We start from the raw sequence: 26929 nt of genomic DNA, 5'->3' as shown, positions 1-26929 counted from the left end.
AATGTGCGCATTTAATGACATTCCCATTAATAGAAGGTCCCTATTAATCTCTAAGACCAAACACCGGCATTCATTTAAAATACAGACATCCGTTAGGGAGATACAATATTCAGGCTTTAATAGTGTTGATGGCCCAACTTACACTGATGAATCACAGCCAGGGGAGTGTGTGTGCCTTAACACCATTCAGTAGGTGTGTACAGATATAATGCAATAACATATGCACACACTGCAGTCCTTCTGTATTAAGTGTCTCTTTCTTTGGATAAAATTTCTTGGCCCCTGATGCAATGAGTTACTTGTATATGCAGTACCGTATTTTAATAAAGATGTTGCACACCTGGCCAAAGCAAAGCTTTATCTAGAACATTTGTCCAACATTGTAATTCTTTCTCTTACCATTTAAAGAGTTGCACGGTATGTAATGTTGACACAATACCAAACTGGTTTGTATGTGAGCGCAATTTTGGACATCATATCATGGTTGCACTAAGCATGTTCTGCTTTTCTTTGTCATTTCTGATAGTAAATGAAGAGTCTTTGGGTTTTGGGGTGTTAGTCAGACAAAAGAAGCAATTTGAAGACATCACTTCGGGCAGTGGGAAATTGCAATTACCATTTTTCACAATTTTGTGACATTTTAAAGACCATTGTTTGATTAACTGTGAAAATAATCTGCAGATTAATCAATAATAAAAATGATCGTTAGTTGCAGCCATAAGAATAGGAGTAACCAATGATGTCAGAGGAAAGATACTGTGTCTAAAAGAGCTGTATTGACCAGTTGTTAGGCAACATTCAACTGAAAATGTCGCTATGTTCTAGGTCAGAGAAGATGGTTGTGTGTTATTCCATTCAAATTAAACATGTAGACATGTCCTCCATTGATTGCATGGTTCACCACATTTAGCTGTAAAATTCTTGAATATAAACATTATGACTGATTGGGGTGAAGATTAGGCTTTTTTTCTTATGTAGTTTGATAATTCATAGTAGCAGAATTACACCCTCTAATATACCCGTGAAAGTGGTCAAATAAGTACCATTTTTGTCACTACAATTGAAAAACGGAGGCTGCCGCATCAAATTGTTAAAGCCCACGCCCCTGAGTAGACCTGTCCACCCTGAGGTCAGTGACAAATTTGTGCTGGTTCTGCTCTGCCTCCTGTATTTTGTTGAACTGCGGTCAAATCTTTGATCATAGTAGACGTTCAGTAAATGGAAAGATCACATTTACTACAGATGGCATTGTAACCCTATACTGAATAGCCTCAATCTTTATGTCAGAGACGAATTTTAAACATGTTGATTGCAGATGGAATGAAAGTCTGCGTGTGCCTCTATTGATAACAGTTTTCAGTTTATGTAAGTATGCAATAATAGATTAAGAGATAAATGTCGCCGTTGTTGCTGAGGGAATATCTTCATGTACATCAGTCACAACAACGTGAATATTGGAAAGCGGCATTTAAAGGTCTTGTTTATACATCACATATCACACATTGTTGTTGAGCTGAATCTGTGGTTAAGTCAGCAGTCTGTTCTTCATGTATATGCAGCCTTAGTCCTGGGCTGTGACAGCAATTCCAATCAATCATTTCTGGGTGAAAAAAAGGAGGTGGGATTTATATGCTGGATACTTTTATCACTGTGCAGCTGTTGGCACTGGAAAGGAAACCTAGCAATGTTTTTGTTTTTTTTTGACTCATAATGTACTGTTGTAAACAAAGACTGACCCAGAGGCAGAGGGTTGAATCTCTCCCAAGATCTAAAAAGCTTTTTTGTCATCATTGTTGTAGATATGAGATTTCTTTTTATGATTATGTCCTCAATGTGTTTATGTGTGTGTTTTCTTACCACCTTAATGTTATAAGGCACTGATGGCTGTATTCATCTGTACAGCGCACTTGCACTTGGGGGCTGGGAACTTGAGCAAGCTGGAAAATAAGGAAGGAGGTTAAATAAAAGGCTTTTTTGGTTGTGGTGGGTAAAGATTTTTTTTTTGCTTGTGTTTAGAAGTTGCTAATGATAAAAATGAGTAAATGAATGAATGAATAAATGTGTTGTTGCATTATAGTAGGCCTATATTTTAATGTAAACAGAAAATAGTTTTAGTAATTATCCATTCCAAAATGTATGATTTTTTTTTTTTTTTTTACCAAGATAACTGTTTGTGTTGTCTGTTGCATTTATTGAGAGCCATGGCATTATTGGAAGATGGGGCTGGCCAATATGAACAAAATCAAGTATCGCCATATTTTTGGCCAAGTACCTCAATATCAATATTGTAGGGATCGCTGTGGTGGTTTTACAAAATATTGACACAATGAGAGTAATCATCATTAATGTGGATATCATGGCTAAGTGGGTAAAGGCAAATATTAGAACAGCTTGAACAGTCTGATTAATTCAGGAAATTGCATCACTTTACTGCAATGCAGCCTTTAAAAGCAGGAAAAGACAGCAAGCATAGCATATAACCATAGGACAACATCCGAAATCTAAAATGATATCTAGTCTCATATCTACATATGAATATAACATCAATATACTGCCCAGTCCTATTGGAAGGATATCCAACACTGCAGGAGAATAGCTGAAAGATCACTTGCAAATTTGGAGCATCGTCACAGAAGAGTGTGAGGTGGAAAATCAGCTAATGTGGCTCCTAATAAAGAAAGATAAAAGTTGCATCATAGAAAACTGCCTTTCCTGCCTATTCCTGTTTTGGTGCCCCAGAGATAACGCAGGCTATCTCTATTTTAAAATTCTCCTTTGTTAAGTTTCCTAGGAGTGCTGCTATAATGCACATTTTAAAAACCTTTTGTCTGTCATATTAAACATGAACACAAAAGGCAAGAATACTTTATAGTGTAAATCAGACACAGTGGTGGTCATTTGATGTGTAGATTCCTTGTCCACTTGATGGATGTTGCATGTCAGCTCCTCATGTGAGCCCAACCGATGCGTGTTAAGCTGGCCTATTGCCTGTTGGGCCAGGTGGCGGTGGGCAGGCTCCTGTCACTATTGCGCCAGCTCCATCACACTTCTCCAGATGTTCTGTGACTTCTGCAGTGGCCATCAGAGCATACGTATCCTGAAGGAACTACCAACATTCAGGTCATTGGCCTACTAATGAATAAATGGATGTTGTAGTTGAATATAGGGGAGGTTGGAGATTGTGAACTTGGTGTTGGTTGGTGCTCGATGTGTTTAAAGTTTAGAGAGAAAATTATGGCTATTTAGATCATCATTGGTAATTGGTAAACAGTGGACATGCCATGTTAAAAAAAAGTGACTTTACATCAGGACAGTTGGGAGTGCAGTACGTGCTTGGGTGAATTTTTGAGCAAGCGGTGAATTTTCTGGCAGCAGCATTTTTAGTAGGTTGATGCTGTACTTTGAAAGAGCCGAAAACAGAATGGTGCACTAGTACAGTATGTTGGGGCTTTAGGTTTGGGGACGGATATGAATGCTGATTCTGTGTCTTTGTGGAGTTGGCTGACTTGGATTTGTTGATGTAAGCTCTCCTTGTTTCCCATAGTGCTCATCATGTTGTTTATGCGACAGCACTGTAGTAGCTAGAGTAAGCTGTCATGGGTAAACAGAAGCCGCTGAATAAGCTCTACAGGACTCTTTCAGTCCTGTGATTCTGTAACCTTGCTGTCTTTTGGTACATCGTGATATGATGAAGGTGTTGCAACTGTTGTTTACCCCCTGCTGGGTTTCTAACAGACCAGCAGCTCTAAAATCAAGTAATTTTTAGGGCAAGGCCTTTGATAAATACATATTTATTGGGGCATCACAGCCAAAATGCAGAATACAAAGGCCAAAACCAGTAGTGCGATAACAATAAGCCATAATTACATGGTATGAAGACAAATCAGTTTGAGTATCATTAGCTGATAATTGCCCTGTTCATCCACTGTCCGTAATCAGTACAAATACACATTATTAAATTGTAAACCAAAAAATTAAACCAATAAATAACTGCAGTCAGCATCAAACTACCTAGTCTCAGACTTAGTGTTTCTGTAGCCCAGCTGTGATAAAATGTTAACATACAATATTAGCAGGTTGAATTCTGTGGAAGCCCATTTTTTGTCAGTGTGAGTAATAAGAAACTCTCTCCAAATAAGAAGTTATTATTTTCAAAAAGCTTCTCGTTATTTTGAAATAATAAGTTATTGTTTCAAGAAAGTTTCTCATAATTTTTTTCCCATCACACTGGCAGAAAAGGGTTTCCATAGAAATGAAACTAAAGCTCCCTATGAACTCAAGGGAAAATATAACACTAAACTCGTTTTAAGAAATATGCATATTAACAATTTCTTACATAAAAAGCACATAGCCTAAGTCTTGAAACACAAGATAAAAGGTGTGATATGTCCACAGTACGATTGGGAGATGGGTTGAATCCATTGCCGGTTGTTTTTTTGGGGGGGCAATAGTTCTAATTGTTATTTTATTTTGCTAATGTAATCGTCTGCAGAGTGACAGGTGCTGGTCCACAGCATGCTCTCTTCCAGCAGTGCACTACACACCCACTGAGGAGTAAGAAGAAATTGGATATGAGAATGTTTTCATTTCTTGACAATTTGGGAGTTTATTTTGTTTATTGGGTGTAGTGAATGTACGTAGCATACATAACATAGTGAGCTCGCTACAACTGAGAGTCGGGAGGATGGGAGGAGGGTGACGTGCAGAAAGTGTCAAGCATGAAGTCTTGCCGCAGCCATGTGTGACCGCTATAAGCTGTTAATATGGGTACCAAACTATAAAGCAAGAGGCTCTGCAACTCTAAAACACAGCAGAGTTTCCTGGGTATGGCAGTTTTGAATGTGGAAATCCGCTGCTTTCTTTTGAGAGCACAATAGTCAGTTCAAAAGAGGGCATGCCAAACTGGCAACATGGGCACAAAGGGCCACACTGCAGGATACTGGCCGTTTGGCTGTGGTATAATTCCTTCCCTGCAATAGAGTGTCAGTCTGGCACAGTTTGAGAGTGGAATTCTACTGATTTTACGTATTAAGTCTGTTTACAGGTCTTGGGGAGTACAAGTGCATATTTTTTTAAAAATGTATTAAGCCTTTATGGCTCAATAAGGAGCTGAGCAAAATCTGATATCTGATAATTGCCTCAAGTGATGCCACTTGACCGCCTCAGTTGGGGCTGACAACCACTTTGAAAATGGGAAAAAAAAAAAAAAAAAAAAGGGATTTGTGGAGTTTGAATGAAGTGAGCTCACCAAAACCTCTGTAGGCAGCTTCTCATCTATGCTTGAGGCTAGAGGCTCGAGGCTACTTTTACCCTTACCTGGATCTCCAGCCGAACTATTGGTGATCCAGTTGTATTGTTTGTAATGAAAGCCCCAGGTTTTAACCAGGACGTCATGACAAAGTCCCTGGCTCTGCCCATCGTGAGACTGACAAGGTTATAGAAGTGCAGTGCTAAATCTAGGAATCAGTCTTTCAAACCATTTTCAGTCATAGACTTTGCTGGCTTCATTATTCTGTTAAAGAAATGTTTTTCTGTCAGTCAGAAATAAGTAACTTTAACGTAAATACGTCTTACTGCTCCATTTATTCATGACGGGAAAGTTTCAGAACGAGCCCCAAAGCCCAGTAGGGGGAACGGGGGCACAGCTGATAATAGCAATGAATTGGAGAGTAAATATAGGAGGCAGTAAAAGTGTTCCCACTCTCAGTTCCCTCACAGGCTGCCATCACTGCTGGATTTTCAAACTGATTTTGCAGTTGAAGCCTTAATTAATGACCATTGTAAGCATGAGGGAGGCTTGCCCGCATCTCACAGCAGAGGTCCTCACACATTTTCTCATCAATTTCTTTATTTCAGCTGTCTAGTGTAATTTATAGTCTGCACAGAATGACAAGAAGTAAAATTAGGACTCTTGTTTATTCTTATCTCATCCTATGCTGCATGTAAACTGCAAATATGGAGTGATTATTACTGTGACTGTATGCAGTGTTTCATTAGGTGCTTGTTAGACTAATCTGTTATTAGTAGAATCTCATTAACTATGTGAAACTGTGTCATTCAGTGTTTCAAGTGTGGGAGATGATAATTAAGTGATATACAGATGATAATTAAGTGATATATTTATTACTGTGATTTTAATCAGGCCAGTATATGTGTGTTTAATCTCTCTGTGCATGTTTTATCTTGTGCTGCTGTAGTTATATTAATCTGATGGCATTCAGTTCAGACGTGTTCCCTGTTGAAAGTGAGAGAGAAATTTTACTGCGTGCAGCCTAGTAATATTTCCTGACCTGCTTAAAAGAGACAATACAGAACAATAATCAATAGCTAAGCTGAGGTCTTGAATGAGCACTTGGATGATTTTGTTTTTTGACAGTTTATTTTTGATGCTGTAATTAACAAATATTATATTGTTTTAAACACATGGTATTGAAATCAACAGTCTTAGTCTGAAAGGGGCTTTAGGTTACAATGGAAACCTGGAATGGGCTGTATCTGGTCCTTTAACAACTTCAGTCTGGCCCTTTGATGAATTATAGACAGGAACAAAAGTACAAATAAATAATTTCTGCAAACAAGAAAGGTTTTTTTTTCTTGTTCATCAAATTCACAGGCAGAAATGTGTGTTCACATTCATCAATGTGACTGCTCGCAGTAGAGCTTACAGCAGTTTGCACTGGCAGAATCATTGTAATTTGATTTAAATAACTTACTAACGTTCTAAGTTTTGGGGTGTTTACATCATTTGATCATTAAGATTATCATTTTATGAGTATGCTAATAAGCCCATCCATGTGTGTGGATGTCTGTTGTCAAGCACAAAGATGAGTATCTCTTGAAAGATTTAAATTCAGGAGAGTCAACATTTTTTTTTTTTTATCAAAACAAAAAGCTTCTAGGATTACAAAGGTGCTCTGTTTTTCCTCTACTTTTGATTATGTTTTTTTTTTTCCAAATCATGAAAACTTACAAGTCAGACAGGAATTGGCACATAACTTTTTTCAAATCTGTCTCTTCTGAAAAAGTTATTGATAATTTGTTTATTTTTCACAACTTTGATTGTATATCAGATTTTTTGAACATAACAAAAGTCCTCAAGACTAAAATGGGGCTTCTAACAAATAACTACTGGTCTGTTTGTCTTCTTTCTTTTCTCATTTTCCATCTCTTCTCTCCTCTCCAACTTTGTCACCCTGTCCGAACTTCCATATCTTGCCCGAGCAGGTGTGAGAGGGCAGACGTTTCCTTGGCCTGGTGTTGGGATAAGCTTCCCATATGTCAGTCCTAATTTTAAACCAAACCTCACTTCCTATCATTTCATTATCTCTCCTTTAGCTCAGACACCAGATAATGTGCAAACAGAAAGCTGTAATAAATATTCTCTGTCTCCACTTCCCTGCCTGTTTTTGGGTACTTATTGATTGTCTTCCATCATGAGCACTTTCTCTTGTTTCTATCCTGCCTTTGCCTTTGCCTCACTTGCCCCCGTCTTTCATCATCATCCTTTCCCTCTCTGCTTATTTATCTCCCTCCCCCTCCCTCTTTTTTACGCTCCACCCATTTCTTACAGATTTTAGCAGATGGGTAAGAGGTCTGGTGATTGTATTGAGGAGACTGACACTACACATTCATTTCCTTTATGTCCTCCATGTTCATTACTTATCACTCGGGTGGTCCTATCATTTATGTTAATGGTAGCATATAAAGTAAGCCATTTGGTGTCTTCCAGTGTCCTTATTAGTACCATGAATGTATACATATGTAACATGGGTGACCCCAGAAGCAATCTAAGACCCAACCCCAGAAGATAAAATCTAACCTTAGAAGATTTAGTGTCATGTTTAATCCACTGATGGACTGAAGCCGTCTTTTCAGTGAGAATCCAGCTCCAGGCCTATTTAATATGAGCAGACAGACCCACGTTGGAGTAATTAGAGGAACTTTGCGGTTGACAGTTGTAACTCAGTGTATAGCCAGAGGGCTGCACTGCGTTGTGTAACTTACACCATTTAATCAACTGAGTAAGGATTTTCTTTTTTTCTTTTTTTTTCTCTTGAGGTGGCCGGTCATGATCCTTTGCCCCCTTTTCGTGAAGTATGATTATTTATAGTACCGTGTTTTAAAATCATTTCATCATGTGTATTTTCATCCACCGCCTTCTGTCATATTTGCCAACCTTGAGACCTCAAAGTAGGGATAATTTTGAAACCAAAGCATAGGATCTGAAAATCTCCTCTAGAAAAATTTGAGTTTCAGAGACTTTGTTTCCTGCATTCTGGTAACGTTTAAAGAATGAAAATGCAAAACAATGTGAACCAAACAAGAAGAGTGCAATCAGTAAAGTACAGACCTCTGCCAGGCAACCCAAAAACAATATTTATATATATTATATATTTATTTATGTCAAAGAGGGAGACTGATGGTTTCATATAACCAATATATTGTTTTCTTTTGTCTTTAAACTAATTAAAAAGGTCAGGTTGAAATTTGACTAACCAATGCTCTCACTGATATTTTTGCTCTCTGTCCTATTCTGTCTCTAGATGCAAGAAGCCCTCCATATTCTGTCCGACCCTGCACTTCCTCAAGTGTCCTCTGCACTGACTTCATATCCTCAGGATCAAAGACACGCCATAGAGAATCAAGGGGCCCATCGCAGCAGGGAGGCCCCATCCTGCTCGTCCTCCTCATCCTCCTACACCGCTTCCAGGGGGGCAGGCAGAGACAGAGACAAAGACAGAGACAAAGAAAGAGATAGAGACAGAGAGAGGGACAGAGAGAGAGACCGTGACAGGAACAAAGGGAGGGACAAAGACAAAAAGAAGAAAAAACACAAGAGGAGGTCAAGATCAAGGTCAAGGTCCAAGTCAAAGAGCAGACACTCCCTTCCCAGTGCCTACAGGAGAGCCCGCAGGTCCCGGTAAGACGCCTTGAACACAGCTTTGTACTTTGTCCAAACTGTCGGTGGGAGGGCTGGAAATCGACAAATACCCATGATTCAATTTGATCTCAATTCAAGTTGCTGTGATTTGATTACACAATGATTGATGATGCAGCAGAATTGGGATTTACATTTTTTTTTCTCACTCTGACCACGTCATGTCAACTTCTCTGTTTCAACTACAGAACTGAGCCTTTTGTCCTTGCAGTGCTCACTGCAGCTGTCCAGTTCAGATCTTTCACCCCCAAAAATCAGAAATACGTATTTTCCTCTTACCTGCGATGCTGTTTACCCATCTAGATTGCTCTGGTGCGAGTTTTGCAGTTTTGGAGATATAAGCTCTAACAATGTCTGCCTGTTCTCAAATGTAATGGGACTAGATGGCACTCAGCTTGTGGTGCTCAAAGCACAACTCAACAACGTCTCTTTCCAGAAATCATGACCTGGTTAGTCAAGATAATTCACAGACCTTGTTGTAGGCAGTTTCATGTAGGAAATATTGTTTTTTCACAAAAGTGTGAATTTGCTCATGGAGATCTACACAAGAGGCGTCTGCTCGAGACAGCTCAGAATGTAAACATCAATGGTGTCCTCCTCGGCTGACCTGTAACCTCATGTCCACAAGCCAATGTTCGGACCGTTCCGTGCAGTGATACAGCTGCCAAATGGTTGAAAATAAAATAAATTAGTTCCTACTTTCAACTGCTCACAACGTCAGTGAATTGTCTTGAGTAACCAGTTATGTTTTCTAGAAAGAGACATTGTTGTTGAGTTGTATATATTTTTTTGCACTTTGAGGACCTCAAGCCGAGTGCCATCTAGTTCCGTTATATTTGGGAGAAGTCAGACATCTCTACAGCTTATATTTCCAAAACTCAGTATCTCAGACCAAAAGACCACTACACACTCACGGTCTATGGTTCATACAGCTTCTTTTGAAGGTATGAGACATGCAATGTGACATAAACCAGTTGCAGAACATGATGATTAATCACCCACGTCAGTAAAACCTTTAGTGCACAGCACACTGTACCCATGTGAACAAAAATATTAATAGAAAAAATAATACATCCTTCTCTTTCCCTATTCTTGCTCTTTTCCTATTTCTCTTGAAAGAGGAAGACAAAATGGTGAATTAATGAAGCAGTTGCAGAGGTAATAGAGGAATAATGAGGTAGGAATAAAAGAATGTTTGTGAAAGACCATTTGAAGAAAGAATTAACACGAGGGTTTAGGGTTGAGAGGAAGTGATGAAAGGTAGATGGAGCTGCTTTGTTTTGTGCCGTTTGTCTGTAAAGCAGTAGTGACCAGTATTGACCAGACAGCTTTGTTTTGTCACCCCAGCACAGGCTGACATTAACTCAGCTGGCCTGTCCTTTTCTGGCATTGTTTTTAGAAAATTGGTATAATTTAATGTCCGTAAAATGGCATGCATGCTCTGCATACTAGCCGGCGGCAGACAATGAATGGAGTCCAACCCTTTTATGGAAAGAAACTTGAGAAGTGAATTTATCTCTTATGTTGTCCATAAATATTTAATTCTGTTTTCTTTTCCGGCTAGTTTAGAAAAACAGTATTTACATATTGAGAGTCCATGTGATGTAATGTTTATTAAAGTAAGTCACAGGATTATGATATGTGCTTGTGTCCTGTGGCCCTGTTAAATAGTATTTAGAGTGTCTTTAGCTACCTTAATTTAAATTGTGCCACATTCAGGTCTTCGGATAGTCTAATTAAATCAGTACAAACCTTTCTCAAATTCTCCATTGGCTGTGCTTGATTTTACATGCCCTGAAAATCGTTCTGATTGCTTGCTCTATTTCTTTCTCGTGCACATTACGTATATTTGTCTCATTACTCTCGTTTCACCCTCTTCTCTTCTTGTTCTTCATTTCAAATTCATCAGCTCATCTACCGAGCTCCGTCTTGCGTAATTTAATGGCTTCTCCCCATCTTGCACTTTCTTTGTCCTCCTGTCTGACCAGATCCCGCTCGCAGTCCCCAGGGAGGAGGGACAGGAGGGGCGCCTCATCAGAGAGGAGACGTGAAGACAGAGAGCGGGAGCGCTATCATCCCAGCAGCAGCTCCAGCCTTCCCAGGGGACATTCAAGATCCAGGTAAATCGAACAGCAGGTGTCATCGGTCTGTGTTGAGAAGAGTCACGGGTCTCAACATACAGCTGTGTTTATTTTAATATTGAAAACATTGATTTTTAGACTTGTCAAAGCAGAGAGGGGCACTAACACTGCCGCAGTAAGATGTTCAGTCTTAAATGTTCAATATTTTTCATTTGGTTGTCACAAACAATGGGGAAACTTAATTTGATAAACTGACATTTTCCATATGCTTATCTACCATACAATTAGCAACATCTTAGATGTATCTTTTAGAGTAGTATAAGAAACTTAATCCCCAAATACCCACTGACAGAAACTGCACTGGACAGCTTCAACCCACAGGAATTTCAAGTAGGGCTTTGCTGGATACACGAGCACCGCCTTCAGAAAATATTCCACGCCCTTGATATATTGTGTATTCTGTGGTGTTACAGCCTGAATCTGAAATGTTTTACCTCCTGCTCTTCTCACTTTTGTCTCCTAGGTCCCCTTCTGAAAAAAGGAGGAGCTCCTTGTCAACCTCAGGACAGATGCAAACTGTGGGTTCCTCCCTCTCCCCGTATTCCTCACCCAGCAGAGTTTTGTCCCCATCAGCGAGCCCCACCTCCAGCCTGTCCCACTCCAGGTAACCCTCTGCAAGCCAGTCAATCAGCAAGATAAGCCTTTAGATTGATTTCCCAGGTCTAACTAAAAGTCTCGTCAGTAAAGAAACCAAAGGTTATTGGGAGGACTTGGGCTTAAAACTGACAACCGATAAGATTTATACAATTTACACTGAGATTCTTTTAAATGTCTTATTTAGATCAATAGATCGTTGCCTCCAGGCCTGTGAAGATTCTGTCTTCCATGAAACAAACAGAATCACTAATAAACAAACACATCTAATACTTCAGTACTTGAGCAATTGGCTATTATAGCATCCTGTCAAAACTGTGCTGATACACTCTGTCGAAGGCCAAACTCAAGATGATGTTCAATTAATTTCCTCTTTTTGACACTACAAACACTCTTGCTTAAAACATGTTTTTACAATTATTTTTGTCATGGAGTGTAAAGGATTGACAGTTTGCAAACCAAAAACAAAAGATTAAGGATTAAACAAGGAGCGTGTATCTGCTCTAACGTAATGTGCGGTCCGTAGCATACAGCTTATCTACAGTAGTAACCTGATCTAGTGTTACTTCCCAGGCCAAGGAGCATGAAGTAGCTGAATGCATTTCATTTGTCACAGGTTTCTTTGAAAAAAAGAGCCCTGTTCATAATTCCACATCCACCGAGTGGTATTCCCCCGCTGTGTGTGAGCTGGTCCAGGGTGCTACTATATCAGAAAGTAGGGTACATAGCCGCTGTGTTCTGCTCTTTATTGGATTTGGGGAAATTCACACTCTAACAACCCCAGGCGAGGCAAAGCAGCTTTATTTATGTAGCACATTTCAAACACGGAGGGAATTCAAAGTGCTTAACATGCGCAGAGAAAAGCATTCAAATGACATTTAAAAACAGTGACCAATAAAAACCATAATAAAATTAATTAAGAGAAGAGATCAAATAAAATGTTAAAATTTAGATAGAATGAAATTAAGTACTGTTACACTGCAATAATAAGTTGTAAGCTGCCCCAAATGCAACAAATGAAATGAAAGTGCAGTAGAGAAAACAATTAATCAAAGGCACAGAAGAACAGCTTCATTTTTAACTTAAATTTTCATGTGGCTAATGTTGTGCCATATTTGAGATCATTAGGAAATTAGTTTCATCTGTGTGCAGCGCTCTTTTTGGTTCTGATTCAAGGTACTATGAGCTGGTAGTTCTAGAAAGGTCTCATGTCCTTCTAGGTTTATATTCCTCATGAAGATCAGAGATGTATTATGGTCTGAAGTATTTGAGTGGTTTATAAACAAGCAGCAGCTCTAAAATGTATTTTACTAGTAACTGGAAGACAGTGTACACAAGAACAATGTGTTCTTCATTGAACTCTGCATTGAGAATGAGTGGAAGTTGTCTTTTTTGGAAGATAAGACAAGACCATTACAGTAGTCCACAGTATCTGAAATGTAGGCCTGAATGAGTTTTGTCTGGACATGAATTTAGTTATTGCTTTGATTTGACTGCTGAATCTCAGATTTGAGTCTACTTAAACGCAAAGATTACTAACTAGGGTTTTGTCTTTTTTTCTCTGTAATCAAGCCGAGCAATAACTTTCATTCATTCCTCATTGCTGCCCAGTACAATTTGTCTCGTCTTTGTTTAGCTGCATCCAGCTATTTACTTTCTCTAAGCAATGATAGAATCTTTGTAAGGGACTATATTGTTCTTGGAGAAAGAGCTGAGTATCGTCTGCATAACTATGATAAGCAACATTATTATGTGTGATTTGATGTAAATGTGCAGGTCAAATAACAGCGGCCCAAAAATTGATCCCTGGGGGACTCCACATGTCATGAGGATCCACTCGAATTGATGGCCACCAGCAACAAAAACATAGTCTCTGCCCTTAAGATATGATCTGAATCAACTGAGGACTGTACCAGATAATTCCATCCACTTTTCCAGTCTGTCAAGAAGTATTTTATGCTCCACACTATCAAAGGCTGCACTTAAGATCAAGCAGCACCAAAACTGATGTTTAACCTCCATCAGTATTCAGATGAATATAATTTAATATCTTTAATCAGAGCGGTTTTAGTGCTGTGATGATGACAGATTGAAATCTGTCCAAAAGGTAATTTACATTTAAAAGGTCATTTAATTGAATCAAAGCAGCTTTGTCAATCATTTAGCCAATAAAATGAAGATTAGAGATGAGACTGTGATTATTCATTATTTACTGATCCAGGTTGCCTTTTTTTTTTTTTTTAGGAGCGGCTTCGCAACAGCAGTTTTCAGTGATTTTGGAAAAATGCCTGATAGGAGTAAGCCATTGACAAATCACAGCACATCCATTTCCAAGCAACTGAAAACACTTATGAAAAAGGTGGTCAGTAGGATGTCAAAACGGAGGGTGGATGGATTTAGAGGCTTCATATTATCGTCCAAAATATTAATATTGATAGCACTGAATGTTGACAGTTAAGTCAGATGGTTTTAGTTGAAGTTGCTGCAGGGTGGAATGTATCTTCTATTTCTATCTATTTATGACGTTAGAGAACAAGGCCTGCCTGGCCTTCTTTATTTCAGAATCATAAACAAGAACCTTGTCTTTGACTCTCTATGTTATAGTTAATTTGAATATTATAAACTTGTTAACACATTGGTCGTCATCCTAAAAGCCTTAAAGTGAAGCATTGTGTTTGGAAATATGAACAATTAAGTGTCTATCTATCATATTGAAGACCCCTTTAAAGCATTCTTGTTTTAAAACAAGCTATTAGGAAAATTCAGTCAGCCAAAGAGGCAGCAAAAGCCTTTTCAACCACATTATGAACCTAACATTAGCTTAATTAGCTAGGTAAGTACAACTTAAAAAAAAAAAAACTAGATGGCTGACTAGAGGTAGGAAGCTGTCTGAAATTAATTACCATTGTATAAAAAAATTAAAAAAGAAAAAGAATTTTGAGTGGTCTGTCACTGTTATCAACAGTAATAGTAGTGTAGTGTTTGAACATTATAACCCAAAACTACTTTGTGGATATGAAGCTTTAGCCAGCCTTGACTGAGGTGCCCATGAAACTCTGTACCCAGTGTTGAGGGAAGAGACTTGAAGTGTTAAATCTAAAGAGCCAGAGATATGATGGCTTAGAGCCAACATCTCTCAGCTTCAAGGTCTTACGGCACAAAGACATTCTTTGCAACAAACACAATCTCTTCTGACATCTTTGGGTTGTTGGTTTGCTGTTTTAAAACATTGCTTACAGTGAAACCAATAAAGCGGCATAGATTAACTTTTGAATGCTAGAGGGCAAAATGGACAGGGACTGAAAAATTAACTCCCTACCTTGTCCTCCCTGCCTGTTCCCGAACCAAATGTATGCCCACCGTACTACGGTACTGTACTACTGGGTAAGAAGGCAACATGAAATCTTGTGAAATCCATGTGTTCAAATGACTATGGTTTTAACTGGTTTACAGAGTTTTTATAGAGTTTGGGATAGGCCGCAAACAGCGGAGGTGATGAGTTGGGGGCTTAAGTACAGCAGTGCAGCAAAGAACAAGATGATGAGAAAGCTGTAAAGTGAACTGGCTGGCTTGCGGGAAAAACAGAAATGCTGCCCTTCACATTGCATTGGATCACATCACGACAAGCAAATGTCAGGGTTAATTTAAGCAGCCCTCACATCTTCACACATATTGAGGCAATTAACTTCTCTAGAACAGGAATGTCAGGTGTTAGATTGGATTTTATCACTAAAATCGATTTGTAGGTGCCTGAATATCACTGATATGTCATGAAAGGTTCAGGTCATCAACTTAAAGCTCAAACCAGTGCTTCAACCAACAGAAGAACTGAGGGAGGATCTGGAAAGATGAGGATCAAACAGTTATAGTAAGAGCTCTAAATAAGATGCAGCAGTTGCAAGGCTTCAACTTAAAGCAGGTCTTCATCAAAGTAAGAAGAAGCAGTGGTGGTGCAGGCGGTTACAATGCCTTTGTTCTAGCTGTCTGTCATAGGACAGACAGTTTCTGGGTATTGCTTATGCCTACCCAATGCCATATTGCCACGGCATATATAAAAATAAAACACCCAATGTATTAATTTCTCAGAACATTCATTGAAAAAAGATAAATTAATTTCCTCATTTAATCCAAATGGGCTCAATTGTGATCACTGTATAAATCCATTAGTTTTCTCAGCGTAACAGTGTGTTTACAGTGTCCCCTCCCCTAAGGGATGAGGAAATCTTTTCAATACCCCAGAATTTCCGAGTGGAGGCAGATCCATGATTTTCATTTGCATAATAACTTGCCATTGTGTACTCAAGATACTTAGTGAGAATATCAGTCTTATGTTCTGCAATCCTCGGTTTTAGAGCTCATTTAGTTTGGCGGACGTGCACCAGAGCCACAGGGACATTTCAGTCTATAGATAACTGGAGTGTACAGTATAAATGACTTGGTTTTGAATTTCTTACCTATGCACTGGTGCACAAACTCCTTTGCATCAGTGGAGTTGGAGCATAGAGCACACTGCCCACACCAATAAAAGCCAAGTGGACAACAGAAATTTGGAAAAATATGAATTGATGAGATGTTTTTTTTAAGTTTTGTCCTGCTCTGATTGAAGCTTAGGATTTGGAAGGTTACTGTCAAAGAAGGAGCATTTTGATAGGGGTGTTGGTGTTTAAGTATTGTTTGTTTTTATCCCTACAGATGCTGCCTTTGAAAGGGCTGAAAATCAAACCCTTGAGAAAGTTGGCCACTTTGACTTTTTGTCCAGTAGGGAAGTCTGTGCCCACTGCTGTCATAAGCTGAATCTATATATGTAATAAAGTTCCTTTACCTCAGTGGCTTTTGACTGGAAATCATAATATCTCATACAGTTTTGACATAGCATAATATATTGTCCTATAGGGATGTTTTTGTAGTTTTTTTTGTTTGTTTGGTTGGTTGTTTTTTATTTTTTTGAGTGATTACCGTTTGCATTGTTGATTGATTGATTGATTGTTGTTTTCATTGGTGATACATGTTTCATATTATCACAAATTGGATTTATGACATCTAAAAAGTTAATATATTTAGTGCTGTAATCCATAGTGAGGCGCAAATAATCACTTCTGGCATTCTAGTATTGCAAAAAAGCTTGGAGTTCTTGAGTGCTGCCTCTCCAGATGATCAGGATATCATCAATATCTCTTTTTTTTTTTACTTTTCTTCCTATAAACCCATTATGATGCAAGCTTATGCGGGAGAAAAGGAACTTCCCATGACTGTGCCTCGTGTCTGCAAAATTTGCCAGAATATTTTAAAAAGTTAATAGAGAGAATCATCTCAGTCAAGGTCAGCAGAAGCAGGAGGCAAAACATTTTCCACTAATGGTTATAGGGTACAAAGGATAAAAGTCTGCATACTGTTAGGCTCCAAATAAATATTTTAATCCTCTTTTAGAAAATTCTCTTCAAAGACTGGTTGTAGGAAACATCAGTCAGACAACAACAGTTCAAGTTGGAGGAGAGCAGAAAATAAGCAGAGGAATCTCAGCGTCACTGGCCACCTCACAAGCAGGGAAAGTTTGAATCTCTGTGCACTGGATGCCGTAAGATGCTTTCTTGATGCACATCTCTTTTTATCCATGTCATATATAGTGCCCTCAGCAAACATTATTTGATCCACCTCATTAAAAGCTCTTACTATAAAACTGTGCTCCATATCTCATCTTTCCAGATCATGTCATGCATTAGGTTTTGTAAATCACAAAAATACACTGAGTGACCACAGAAATGGAAACCCTTCAGGCTAAATGCAATGCTATGCAATAGCCCTATTATTGCTTATATAAGGAAACTTCTGTGCTTTTCTGACTCCAGACTTTATCATAGTTTTCATAATTTTGTCCATCATTCCCATCAGCTATGACCTTTTACTCTGTAGGAGTGAAATATCTCTGGAAGGATCATTAATAAAAGCACAATATGAAAGAAGTTGTAATTTCAGTTTCACACTGTAGATGTTAAAAAATGACACATGCATATTACCTATTAATGAATCCTGTCTCTATTTATCCTCTGTTCTCTCCCAAAGTTTCCGAATACAAGCTGTTAGATTTGGAGAAGCCATTTTAAGTAGCTGGCAAATCAATACCAATGCATTTTTTAAATGTTCATTAGTCCAACTGACTCACAAAGAAATGTTTTGCAAGTTGTGAACAAAAGTTGTGTTTGCGAATCTTCGATTTGTGACTCAGTGTCACTTTTAAATACCTATCATGTTTTTCCAAAAACATTCTTGAATGATGACATAGCATGTAAATATTTTTGCTTGTAGAAGAGACAAACATAGGGGCTTCTCTTTTGTGCAGGGACAGTTTGATTGTAACTAGCAATTTCATGCTTTGAAAAGCATTGTTTTTGTCCAGCACCGTCCAGCCTCGCTTGTGTATCAGCCAGGTGATGCCCCTTTTTAAGACAAGAATGCTTTTATTTCTTTAATTCTTTTGCTTTTTGTCCACTGGATGTAGTAATTGGCCTGTCTTTTCACAGAGCACAATTATTAGAGAGCAGCACCATTCCAGGAGGAGAGTTTTTTTGTTTGTTAACGTTCTGCGTAGCCTGCGTAGGTGGCTCACCAGTTCAATGTGTGTGAATGGAGCTGCTTTCTCTCAGTCTGGGTTTTGAAGTTTACTTTCTACAAATGATGGAATCAGAGCAGGATGCCATAATAATCCCAGGTTATGTATGTAAAGGGTGTTATATGTATGATTGACTGACATACACAGATACACACATTCCAAATACTTCTCCTTTTTATTGTGCTGAAGCCTACAAACGCCAGAACATCAGCAGCAGTCTGTTTTGCAGTTTCTTGTCACCTGTTGTGTTCAATCAACTTGATGCACATGACTCTTTCTATTTTAAAAATCCCTCGATAAATTATGAAGTGTGAGACGGTAGAGAGATTAAAAGCTTTGGACAGAGCCATGAAGTCAAATTTGAGACCCGAGACTTTGGCGCTTTTGCTGTTTGTCTGCATGATTATATAGTTGGCTGCGTTTGACATTGTTGATGCGGTGGTTAGTTTTTGCAGGTCACATGCCATTCCTCTCTTACCTCGCTGTCTATTTCCTCTCCTCTCCTTTCTCCGGCTCTCGGATGCCTGTCCAACTTTGAACATCTCAAAAGATATCATGAATATTGTATAGCTTCTCCCGTTAACATGATTGGCTTTCTTCTCTCACTCTCTCCATCTCTTCTCTCTACAGGGGCGGTTCTCTGGAGAAAGACAAGGCGGTGTCCTCATCCATAGTATCCTCTGTTCAGTCCAAAATAACTCAGGTATTGTTCTTTGCTTTTATCCCAAATATGTCCTCTACTGAACCTTAGAGACTACAGAATGCAAGTTCTGAGTGTTCTTCGTGTCCATCATGCAAAGAGAATGGATGGAAAGTGCTGTTTATTTTCTCAGACAAAAATATAGTCTTGTTTTTGACCCGGACCTTCTTGGGGAACTTGAATTGAATCTTATTCCAGCTACATATTCTGCTTTATCGACTATTTTACTGAGATTTACTTGGGGCTGCATGATATGGTAAAACAAAAATGATATTCATAATTATTTTGACTGATATTGCGATTGCAATATGATTCATTATTAGTGGGAATGATCCTTTTTGCATCACAGTTTTTATTTTCACTGACAAAAGTCATGATGACACAAAATCAGGATGATGTGACATTTGTTGGGGTCTGTAGCAAACAAGTTTTCTTACATCTGGAGAACAAAGCTTCTAGGTCAGGACATCTCTGTAGCACTACAGTACTTCATTACAATTCTGTTTTGTCACACATTTTTTCCTTTATCCAAAAAAATGCAGCTTTTCTAATTTGGACATTGCAATTGGCCATACTGTAAATTCAATAATAATTTGATAAATTGTGCGGCCCTAGATTGAATTAACATTTTGTCTAAAGTCTCTGTGAAGCTCACAGTGCAATCAGCTGATAGTATTTCCTATATGGTTTATGTATTAGTTCTTCTCTACTACATCTACAAAAGTTTGCATTCTACAACTTAAGCAGTTCATCCTGGCTAAAACTGCACTTGCACCCCTCACAGCCTTTTTTTCCAGTCTGATCTTAAAGGCATAGTATGAAACATTTTCTTAAAAACAATGTATACACATAATCTCTTTTAATCATCATGTATGACCCATTAGAAATGTGTGGGGGGTTTTTTGTCATTTGTTTTTTTGTTTTCTTCATTATTTTGCTGTGCTACACTTGGGATCAATGCAGAACATTGGTATTTGACATCCTGGCATCTTTCTTGTGTGTTTACGACCAGTTTGGACAAATCCCACTGGTTCTACCTTTAAAGCAGCTATAATCAATATTTTTATAACAAGTATGACCATGCCAAAAGTATGCCCAAAATTACACTTATGTGGTTGTTGCACAAGCAGATATTGCAGCATTAATAGCCGCTCTTCTGGGAACGCTACCCGCAAAATTTTGTAGCCTCTTTGCAGAGTTTTGATCCTGTTCAGCCACACAAGCATTAGTGAGGTCTGCTACTAATGTTCAGTGAGAAGTCCTGGCCCATGATCAGCACTCCAGCACTCATACCTTCCTGATATTTTATTAGAGTAGATGATATTATGGCAGTATTTGTGTAAATCTTAGTGATGCTTTTATCACAGTTAGGAAAGAAGACACACTCAGGAGCTCTGCTTCAGTCATGAAAAGCTGCATCTTTTATTCACTGACAAACTCAAACCTACACTGTACAATTACTGCCAACTTAACTCGTCAATTGTTACACACTCACTGCGATACACCACTCTGACCAGTCTGTTGTCTGCAGTGTTTGCTGGCTCACCTTTATCATTGGGACTAAATCCAAAATACTCACAAACTTGCATTTTTCTTTTTTAGTAGTCCTGTAACTTTATCAGTATTGTTGGTAACACCTGTTCTCACACCAATAGGGCTGCCATCAAAGAACATCCATTTTATGCCCTGACTTTTTTTTTTCCTTAATTGGAACTGAGGATCAAAGTACACACAAGGATGCAGTGGCTGTATAGTGTACTGAAAAGGAATGACTGGCGCCATACATTCTCCCTGCTCTTCTCCCTGTTTTACATTATAATTTATGGCTGCCGTCACTCTGCTTTCTGAAATGCACCTAAATCAAATGCATGCACATGTACCAGGTCTGTAAGAAACATATGCTGCGTGATTGTAGAAAAGCTATAAGAAGGATATATGATGGGAAGAAAAGACAGGAAGGGAAGAAAAAGTTGCAGACTTATTTTTCCTCTGTCAATTCATAGGACGTTTGTGTTACTGCACTCTTGAGTGTTGTTAAACGAGCAAAAAGGCCCCAAAGTGCTATCAATACTGATGTGAGCTGCAAGCCAATGTTCGCTTCAATCGGTTATGATTTAGACACAAAAGTCACACACTACTCTGTCTTCAGTTTACTGCTTTTTATGTGTTTTTGTCTGGCCTGCCTCTTTCCTCCAGTGCTTTCATGCGGTATTGAGATATACTGTTCATTTACTCAATTTTGACTGCTATGGAAGCATGGAGACGCATCCCTCTAGACATAACTTCAAAATCACTTAACTTGATTTGTTAAAAGCCGAGTCAGTTCCAAGATGAAAGACATTTCTGTCTCATGACTTAAATTATATGTGCTTCTATGCATTTTGAGCATAGATCACCATCTTTGATTAACAGTCCTGAAGTGTCATTAATTTCACTTCTGCTAATCTCTACATTGCATGAAGTGATGCAATATTTTGATGTATTGATTCTTACGCAACCAGTTCACAACTTAATGCATTAAACATGGAGACTAGGTCCCAGTGTGGAGGCATTGACAATAAATGTGCTCTCTAGCCTCAGTTATATCTCGTAAATAAAATATTTAGCACTGGAGGTATAAAACGTGGTACTGGAACAGTTATACCCACAGTGTTGCACTGGATGTGGAGAGGCTGCACTGCAGCCAGAATGCAGGAAGCACTGGGAGACGTGCTAATGGAGGTCAATAGAGTGTGAATGGAGAGGCAACACAAGCTTTTCTGTGACCACTGCTACAGCTTACACAGAATTTGAAATGTATTCTCTCTTCTGGCCATGAGCCACTGTGTGTGTGTATGTGTGTGTGTGTGGAGAGCGACAGAGTATGTGTCCAGTGTTTACTCACCAGATGCACCGCAGATAGAAAACCCCACAATTTATCTCTTCTCTTTCATCAGCATCAACGTCTTTCTCATCATGTCACACAAACAAATACAGTTTCTTCTCTTGCCTTCATCTCAACATGCCAACATTACATAGCTCATGAAAACATGTTGTTTGCTGCTGTTGCAACATGCACAGATTCACAACCACTAACTACTTATACCCCATCTGTGATGTTTTACAAACACATCTTGAATAATTCAGCACATCCTCATCTGCCTAATGGTCTCTTCTTCCCTGAGGGTGCCTGGTTGCTATTCGCCTCATCCCGTCTCTCTTTTTTTTTTTCCTGTTTGTCGTTGTTCCCCTGTTTTCTGTCCCCTCCTCTGCTCTGCTGTGTTTGTTGTTCTTTATACTATCTGATCTATCTGCTTTGCGCATGTTAAGAGTAGCTTTTATACTTTTATTTTGGTCTGTTTTGATTTTATTTTTACTCATTTTGTATCTGTAGCAGTGCGTGTTTTTGTTCATTTTCGAAAGTTAAGGAAAGGCTGGGTCCAATCTAACTTGTCTTCAAGACATGATAACAGATAAAGAGAAAAGTTGAGCCGAAGTTATCCCTGGCAAGTGTGTGAATGTGTGTGAGATGGAGAGGAAGCTCAAGATGTTGCACAGCTCCCTCAAGACATTCCTAACAATAAATTGTAGTGTTATTGTTTGACCCTGCAGTGTGGCCATGTTTGCAATAGGAGGTCTGGGACCTTGTGCATTATGACGGGAACACAACTCCAATATTGTTGTCAACCTTGAATTGTATAAAGATAAAATTAATTATTTGTTATATTGAAACACATTTCCAACTCACACGGAACAGGTTTCTCTAAGTAAGTCACTTACTGTAAGTGCGTGTAATTAACTGAAGGATAAAAGGGCACGTAAAAGTGTAAGTAGGTAATTTGAATCCCATGCAGGAATGGTGGACTGCGCCACTGATAATGTAAACTATTATATAGAAGGCTATTTACAGAATGTGACACTGAATGACTATTACTGAAAAAATACCAACCATAACTGGTATCCAAAAAAGGGGTTTGATTTCTTTAAATTTTATTTATTTATTTATTTAATTAATCTTTATTTTGTCAGGCAGTCTCAATGAGATTTAGAACATAAAACACAAGAACACAGTGAGTAAGCAGAACAATACAACTGAACAATAAAAAGGAATTCATAAAAACAGCCTTGTGGCTGAGGGATGCCTAAGGTTAGTTAATTACTGGATTGTGAACAATACTGTGTCTAGTTTTTAATAATTTAAATATAGTTAGGGATAGTTTGGATTTTTTTAAATGGGGTGCTATGCAGCACTTATCCATAGTGAGTGTATAACCCACAGTAGATGTCAGTTGACACACCACCAGTTTGGAGAAGCAGATGTTTGCAGAAGTACGGAAGCTAAGCAATGTACTGCTGTGGACACAGTCAGCAGCAGTGTATTTCAGCCACCTAAAAAAAAAAAAAGACATAAAAAAATGTTCCAATTACAGGAAAATTTACCTCATCAAATTTAAATATGCCACTGCTGGCTCACTGTGTTGCTATAACAGGTCTGTGCAGAGTAGATTGTTTCTCAGTCAGTGGTCGGTTTGGATTATTAATCTGTTTTCAAATGTAATCTTGTATTTATGTTTTATCAAATGTCAGATCATATCAGGAATATTTAGGTTAACATCCAATGTATTGTTTATTGGATTTTTTTGTTGTATGTGGGTGCTTTTCATTGTTGTGTAACCATAGCTGGCTACCCCATGTGTGACAACTGTAATGTAACTTATGATGATCTATTCATGTAATACGATTTTTGCCGTACTCTCATTTGCCAAGACACATGCGGCTGACAAGAATTTAAAATTAGTTTGAGCGACTTTCCACTCATTTGATAATAATTTGGAGCATTGTTTGTTTGTCACATTCTGCGAACGCACGTGTGTGTGTGTGTGTGTGTGTGTGTGTGTGTGTGTGTGTGTGTGTGTGTGTGTGTGTGTGTGTGTGTGTGTTCGGATACACCAGGGTTTAGAGAGAAACAGCCCTTTGAGTGATTTGATATGACAGCTCCTTCCCTCTGTGATTACAGCTGTTAATTTGTCTCATCTGTCAGGAGAGCTCAAGGGTGGATATTTGTCCATGCGTGTATGAATCACTCTTGGGATGCAAATTAACACTTCCTATTCAGCAATACAAGCTTTGTGCCCCCGGTCATCAAAATTTCCATTTTTACCTGAAGAGGGAACAAAGGGAATTTGGCATCTTGGCAGCTCTCTACTTTCTGCAGTCTACTTTCTATTATTCTGTTTAGTCTTATTTTTCCATCTACAGCTTTCTGGAAATTCTAGCTGGTTTTTTTTTAACTACTATTGGCCTATTTACATAATACGTATACTGTCGGCCACTGAACAGGTCAGTTGCTGAAATTGAGGATTAGGTGCCTGTGGAGGTAATGCAGCTAATTCTTATGTCATTCATTCATTCACTAAAATAAAGATCATTATTAATCATAAACATGAGGTGGAGGTTGTGAACTCGTGAGAGAAATATCTAGGTCTTTCTTCCACACTCTTTCTTGAGGAGTTTGTTGGCAGCCAGAGGGACAAAATCATACAGGCAGGGACAAACAAAACAATGTGCTAAAAACATCTGCAAGCTGCAGACTGCTGAGTTGACTCCCAGAGGGAACAGCATTACTAGCAGCTCTCTTACACTATAGGCAGTAGCTTAATAAATAATGACAATAATAATAACAGACTGTTTTTTTTTTCATTGAGAAGCTGTAATCCTGTTTGTCAGTTATTTGAAGATAATTTGCTCACTGCTTTCCCCTCAATACTTTCAGTGTACGGTATCGGTCCTCAAGTTATTGACTCAAGATTAATTGGATTTTTTCCAAAGCATTTCTTTATTAGTGGAGCGCAAAAATTAAAATGGATTTAAGTCTAAACAAAATAGAGAATGGGTATCTTAGGTGACACTTTAAACAGACAGTTCATCCTGAAATTAAAAACAAAAAAACATATTTTTCCTCCCACCTCTAGTGCTATTTATCCCTCTATTTTTTTTTTTTTTCAGTGTATTTCTGTCATAGGTAATATGTGTTTCAGCGAGAAAGTAAAAAAAAGAAAAACGATTCCATAGTGTGGATATGTAGTACATTAAACTCAACTGTTTCTTTCTGTTTTTGTCTTCTGTTGTCAGGATCTGATGGCCAAAGTGCGAGCCATGCTTGCCACGTCCAAGACCTTCCAACCTCCAAATTCCTAAAGACGACATGGCTTCCTACTTGCCATGACAACCTTGGCCCATCGGCAAGCGGCATTCTCCGATTTCCCCTAGATTTATTTGGCCTGGATCTGTTTCATCCCAGTGTTAACCCTTGATTTGTCATCTCATCTCGATTTGAGCATCAACAGATTCACTGTGGCTACATTACGTCTTTTACAGCCTTTAAGAGTGATGTAAAGGCGGACATTGAGCTGGAATATCTAGCGTCACGCCTGACCTGAGAAAACAGCTCATCAGCTGAGAGATTGTATTAGCAGTTGACATGTTTTGGTTCAAGGAGAATCAAATGTGGAAATAATCCATATATTTTGCATCCTATTTTAAAACACCCGACTTTTCTCCCACATTGTGACAGTCATTTTTTGCAGCATTACCTAAGCTGCTGGAGGTCTGTATTCTCTCCTTCTATGAAGGGCTGTGTTTTGATAATTTCAATTGTCTCCTCCCTCAGCTACTCTTCTCTGCTGTTGTTTTGTTTTCCCTCTTATGTCCTCCCCCAGCTGTCTTTTGTCTCCAGCACTTCATCCTTCTACTTGAGGGGCCGTTTTAATTTTCTTCTCTGTCCTTCAGCTCTAGTGCGTGGCCTTCCATTTCTGTTCCTGGTTTGTACTGTAATGAATTTAATGCAGAACAACTTTGTAATCCAGACTGTCAATAAAGTTTCAATTATGATTTACTTGTGGCTCGTATTTATTTTCTTTTGTACCGTAAATTTTTTTGTGTGCGTAAGTTGTGCCAAACTTGTAAAAAAGATTAAACTGTTCAGGCGCCGGTTTCCTGATCATAAACTCCATCATGACGCACCAGAGTCTCAGCAACAGACTCAGTCCTCCCCTTCACTGTCCTTCATTTGGGGTACACTGATAAGATGGAAGAAATGATGTTTACTTCTTCCATACCTTTACTTCCATTGACTGCACTAAGTTTAGTGTCACTCAGCTTTGCTGATAAACCTGACACCTAACTTTTGATTGACTGATATCCCTTGGGTGTCTGCTGCTGAGATGCCACCTGTGACCCTGTGCTCAGATAAAGCAGGGCACAGAAATTGGTAGTAGACTAGTACAAACTCATAAGGGATTAAATTCTCAGAAAGATAACCCTTTCTAGGCCATGCAAAGTCTTAGTGTCAATATTAGGAAAGTGTAAAATTCAAAACAGGAAACTAATGAACAGACAAAATTGTGACGTGGTTCTTTCTCTCCACTCTCACTTTAAATTTTGCTACAGGATGCTGAATATTCTGGTGCTGTCCTGTTTTGGTTTAAGACAGCACTAAGAGTAAACAGAGCACTGCAGCATCCATCCATTTCTTTATCATCTCTCCTCCATCCAAGTTCTAGAGGTCTGTTAGGTCAGGGTCAGGTCAGAGAGCTCAGTAGATTTATGATGACATAGCCTGACCTAAAGATGAGTCAATACATCATCTAACAGTTGTACTGGGCTTCTATATAATGTTAACCTATGCCTGCTATAAACTACAAGACATATAAAAGATGTCAGTCTGACAACCTTTCACATGTAAAGACAATTTGTCACAGAGGTTTTAGTTAGAGAGTAAGATTTTGCAAAGACTGGGAATCTAGAGTCACAATTTACAAGACTACAACTGGAGTATTTTGGTTTTGTTACTACTTGTATTTTTAGCAAGATGTCTGTGAATTTATTTCCCATTATACTGATTGTGAATTCTCGCTTTCCTTACGATTAAGTATTGTTTGACATTTTTACATGTGTCCTCCAATACAAAT

At 38.6% G+C, this 26929-nt stretch overlaps 1 protein-coding gene across 2 annotated transcripts in view; it reads left to right on the top strand.

Moving 5' to 3' along the window:
• The window catches only part of sfswap (splicing factor SWAP), a 60056-nt gene extending 34202 nt beyond the window's left edge, over positions 1–25854 (top strand). For both annotated transcript variants that reach the window (XM_084745521.1, XM_084745522.1), the window contains exons 15-19: positions 8544–8920; positions 10927–11058; positions 11543–11683; positions 18911–18983; positions 25092–25854. In XM_084745521.1, the coding sequence (XP_084601647.1) occupies positions 8544–8920; positions 10927–11058; positions 11543–11683; positions 18911–18983; positions 25092–25157 (789 nt within the window). In that variant the 3' untranslated portion in view covers positions 25158–25854. The remainder of the gene's footprint in view (positions 1–8543; positions 8921–10926; positions 11059–11542; positions 11684–18910; positions 18984–25091) is intronic.
• Positions 25855–26929: the final 1075 nt, after the last annotated feature.

This window comes from Lutjanus erythropterus, chromosome 20 (assembly GCF_056507025.1).
Source record: "Lutjanus erythropterus isolate fLutEry1 chromosome 20, fLutEry1.hap2, whole genome shotgun sequence".
Taxonomy (NCBI): Eukaryota; Metazoa; Chordata; class Actinopteri; order Lutjaniformes; family Lutjanidae; genus Lutjanus; species Lutjanus erythropterus.
This window is presented reverse-complemented; position numbering and strand designations above follow the sequence as displayed.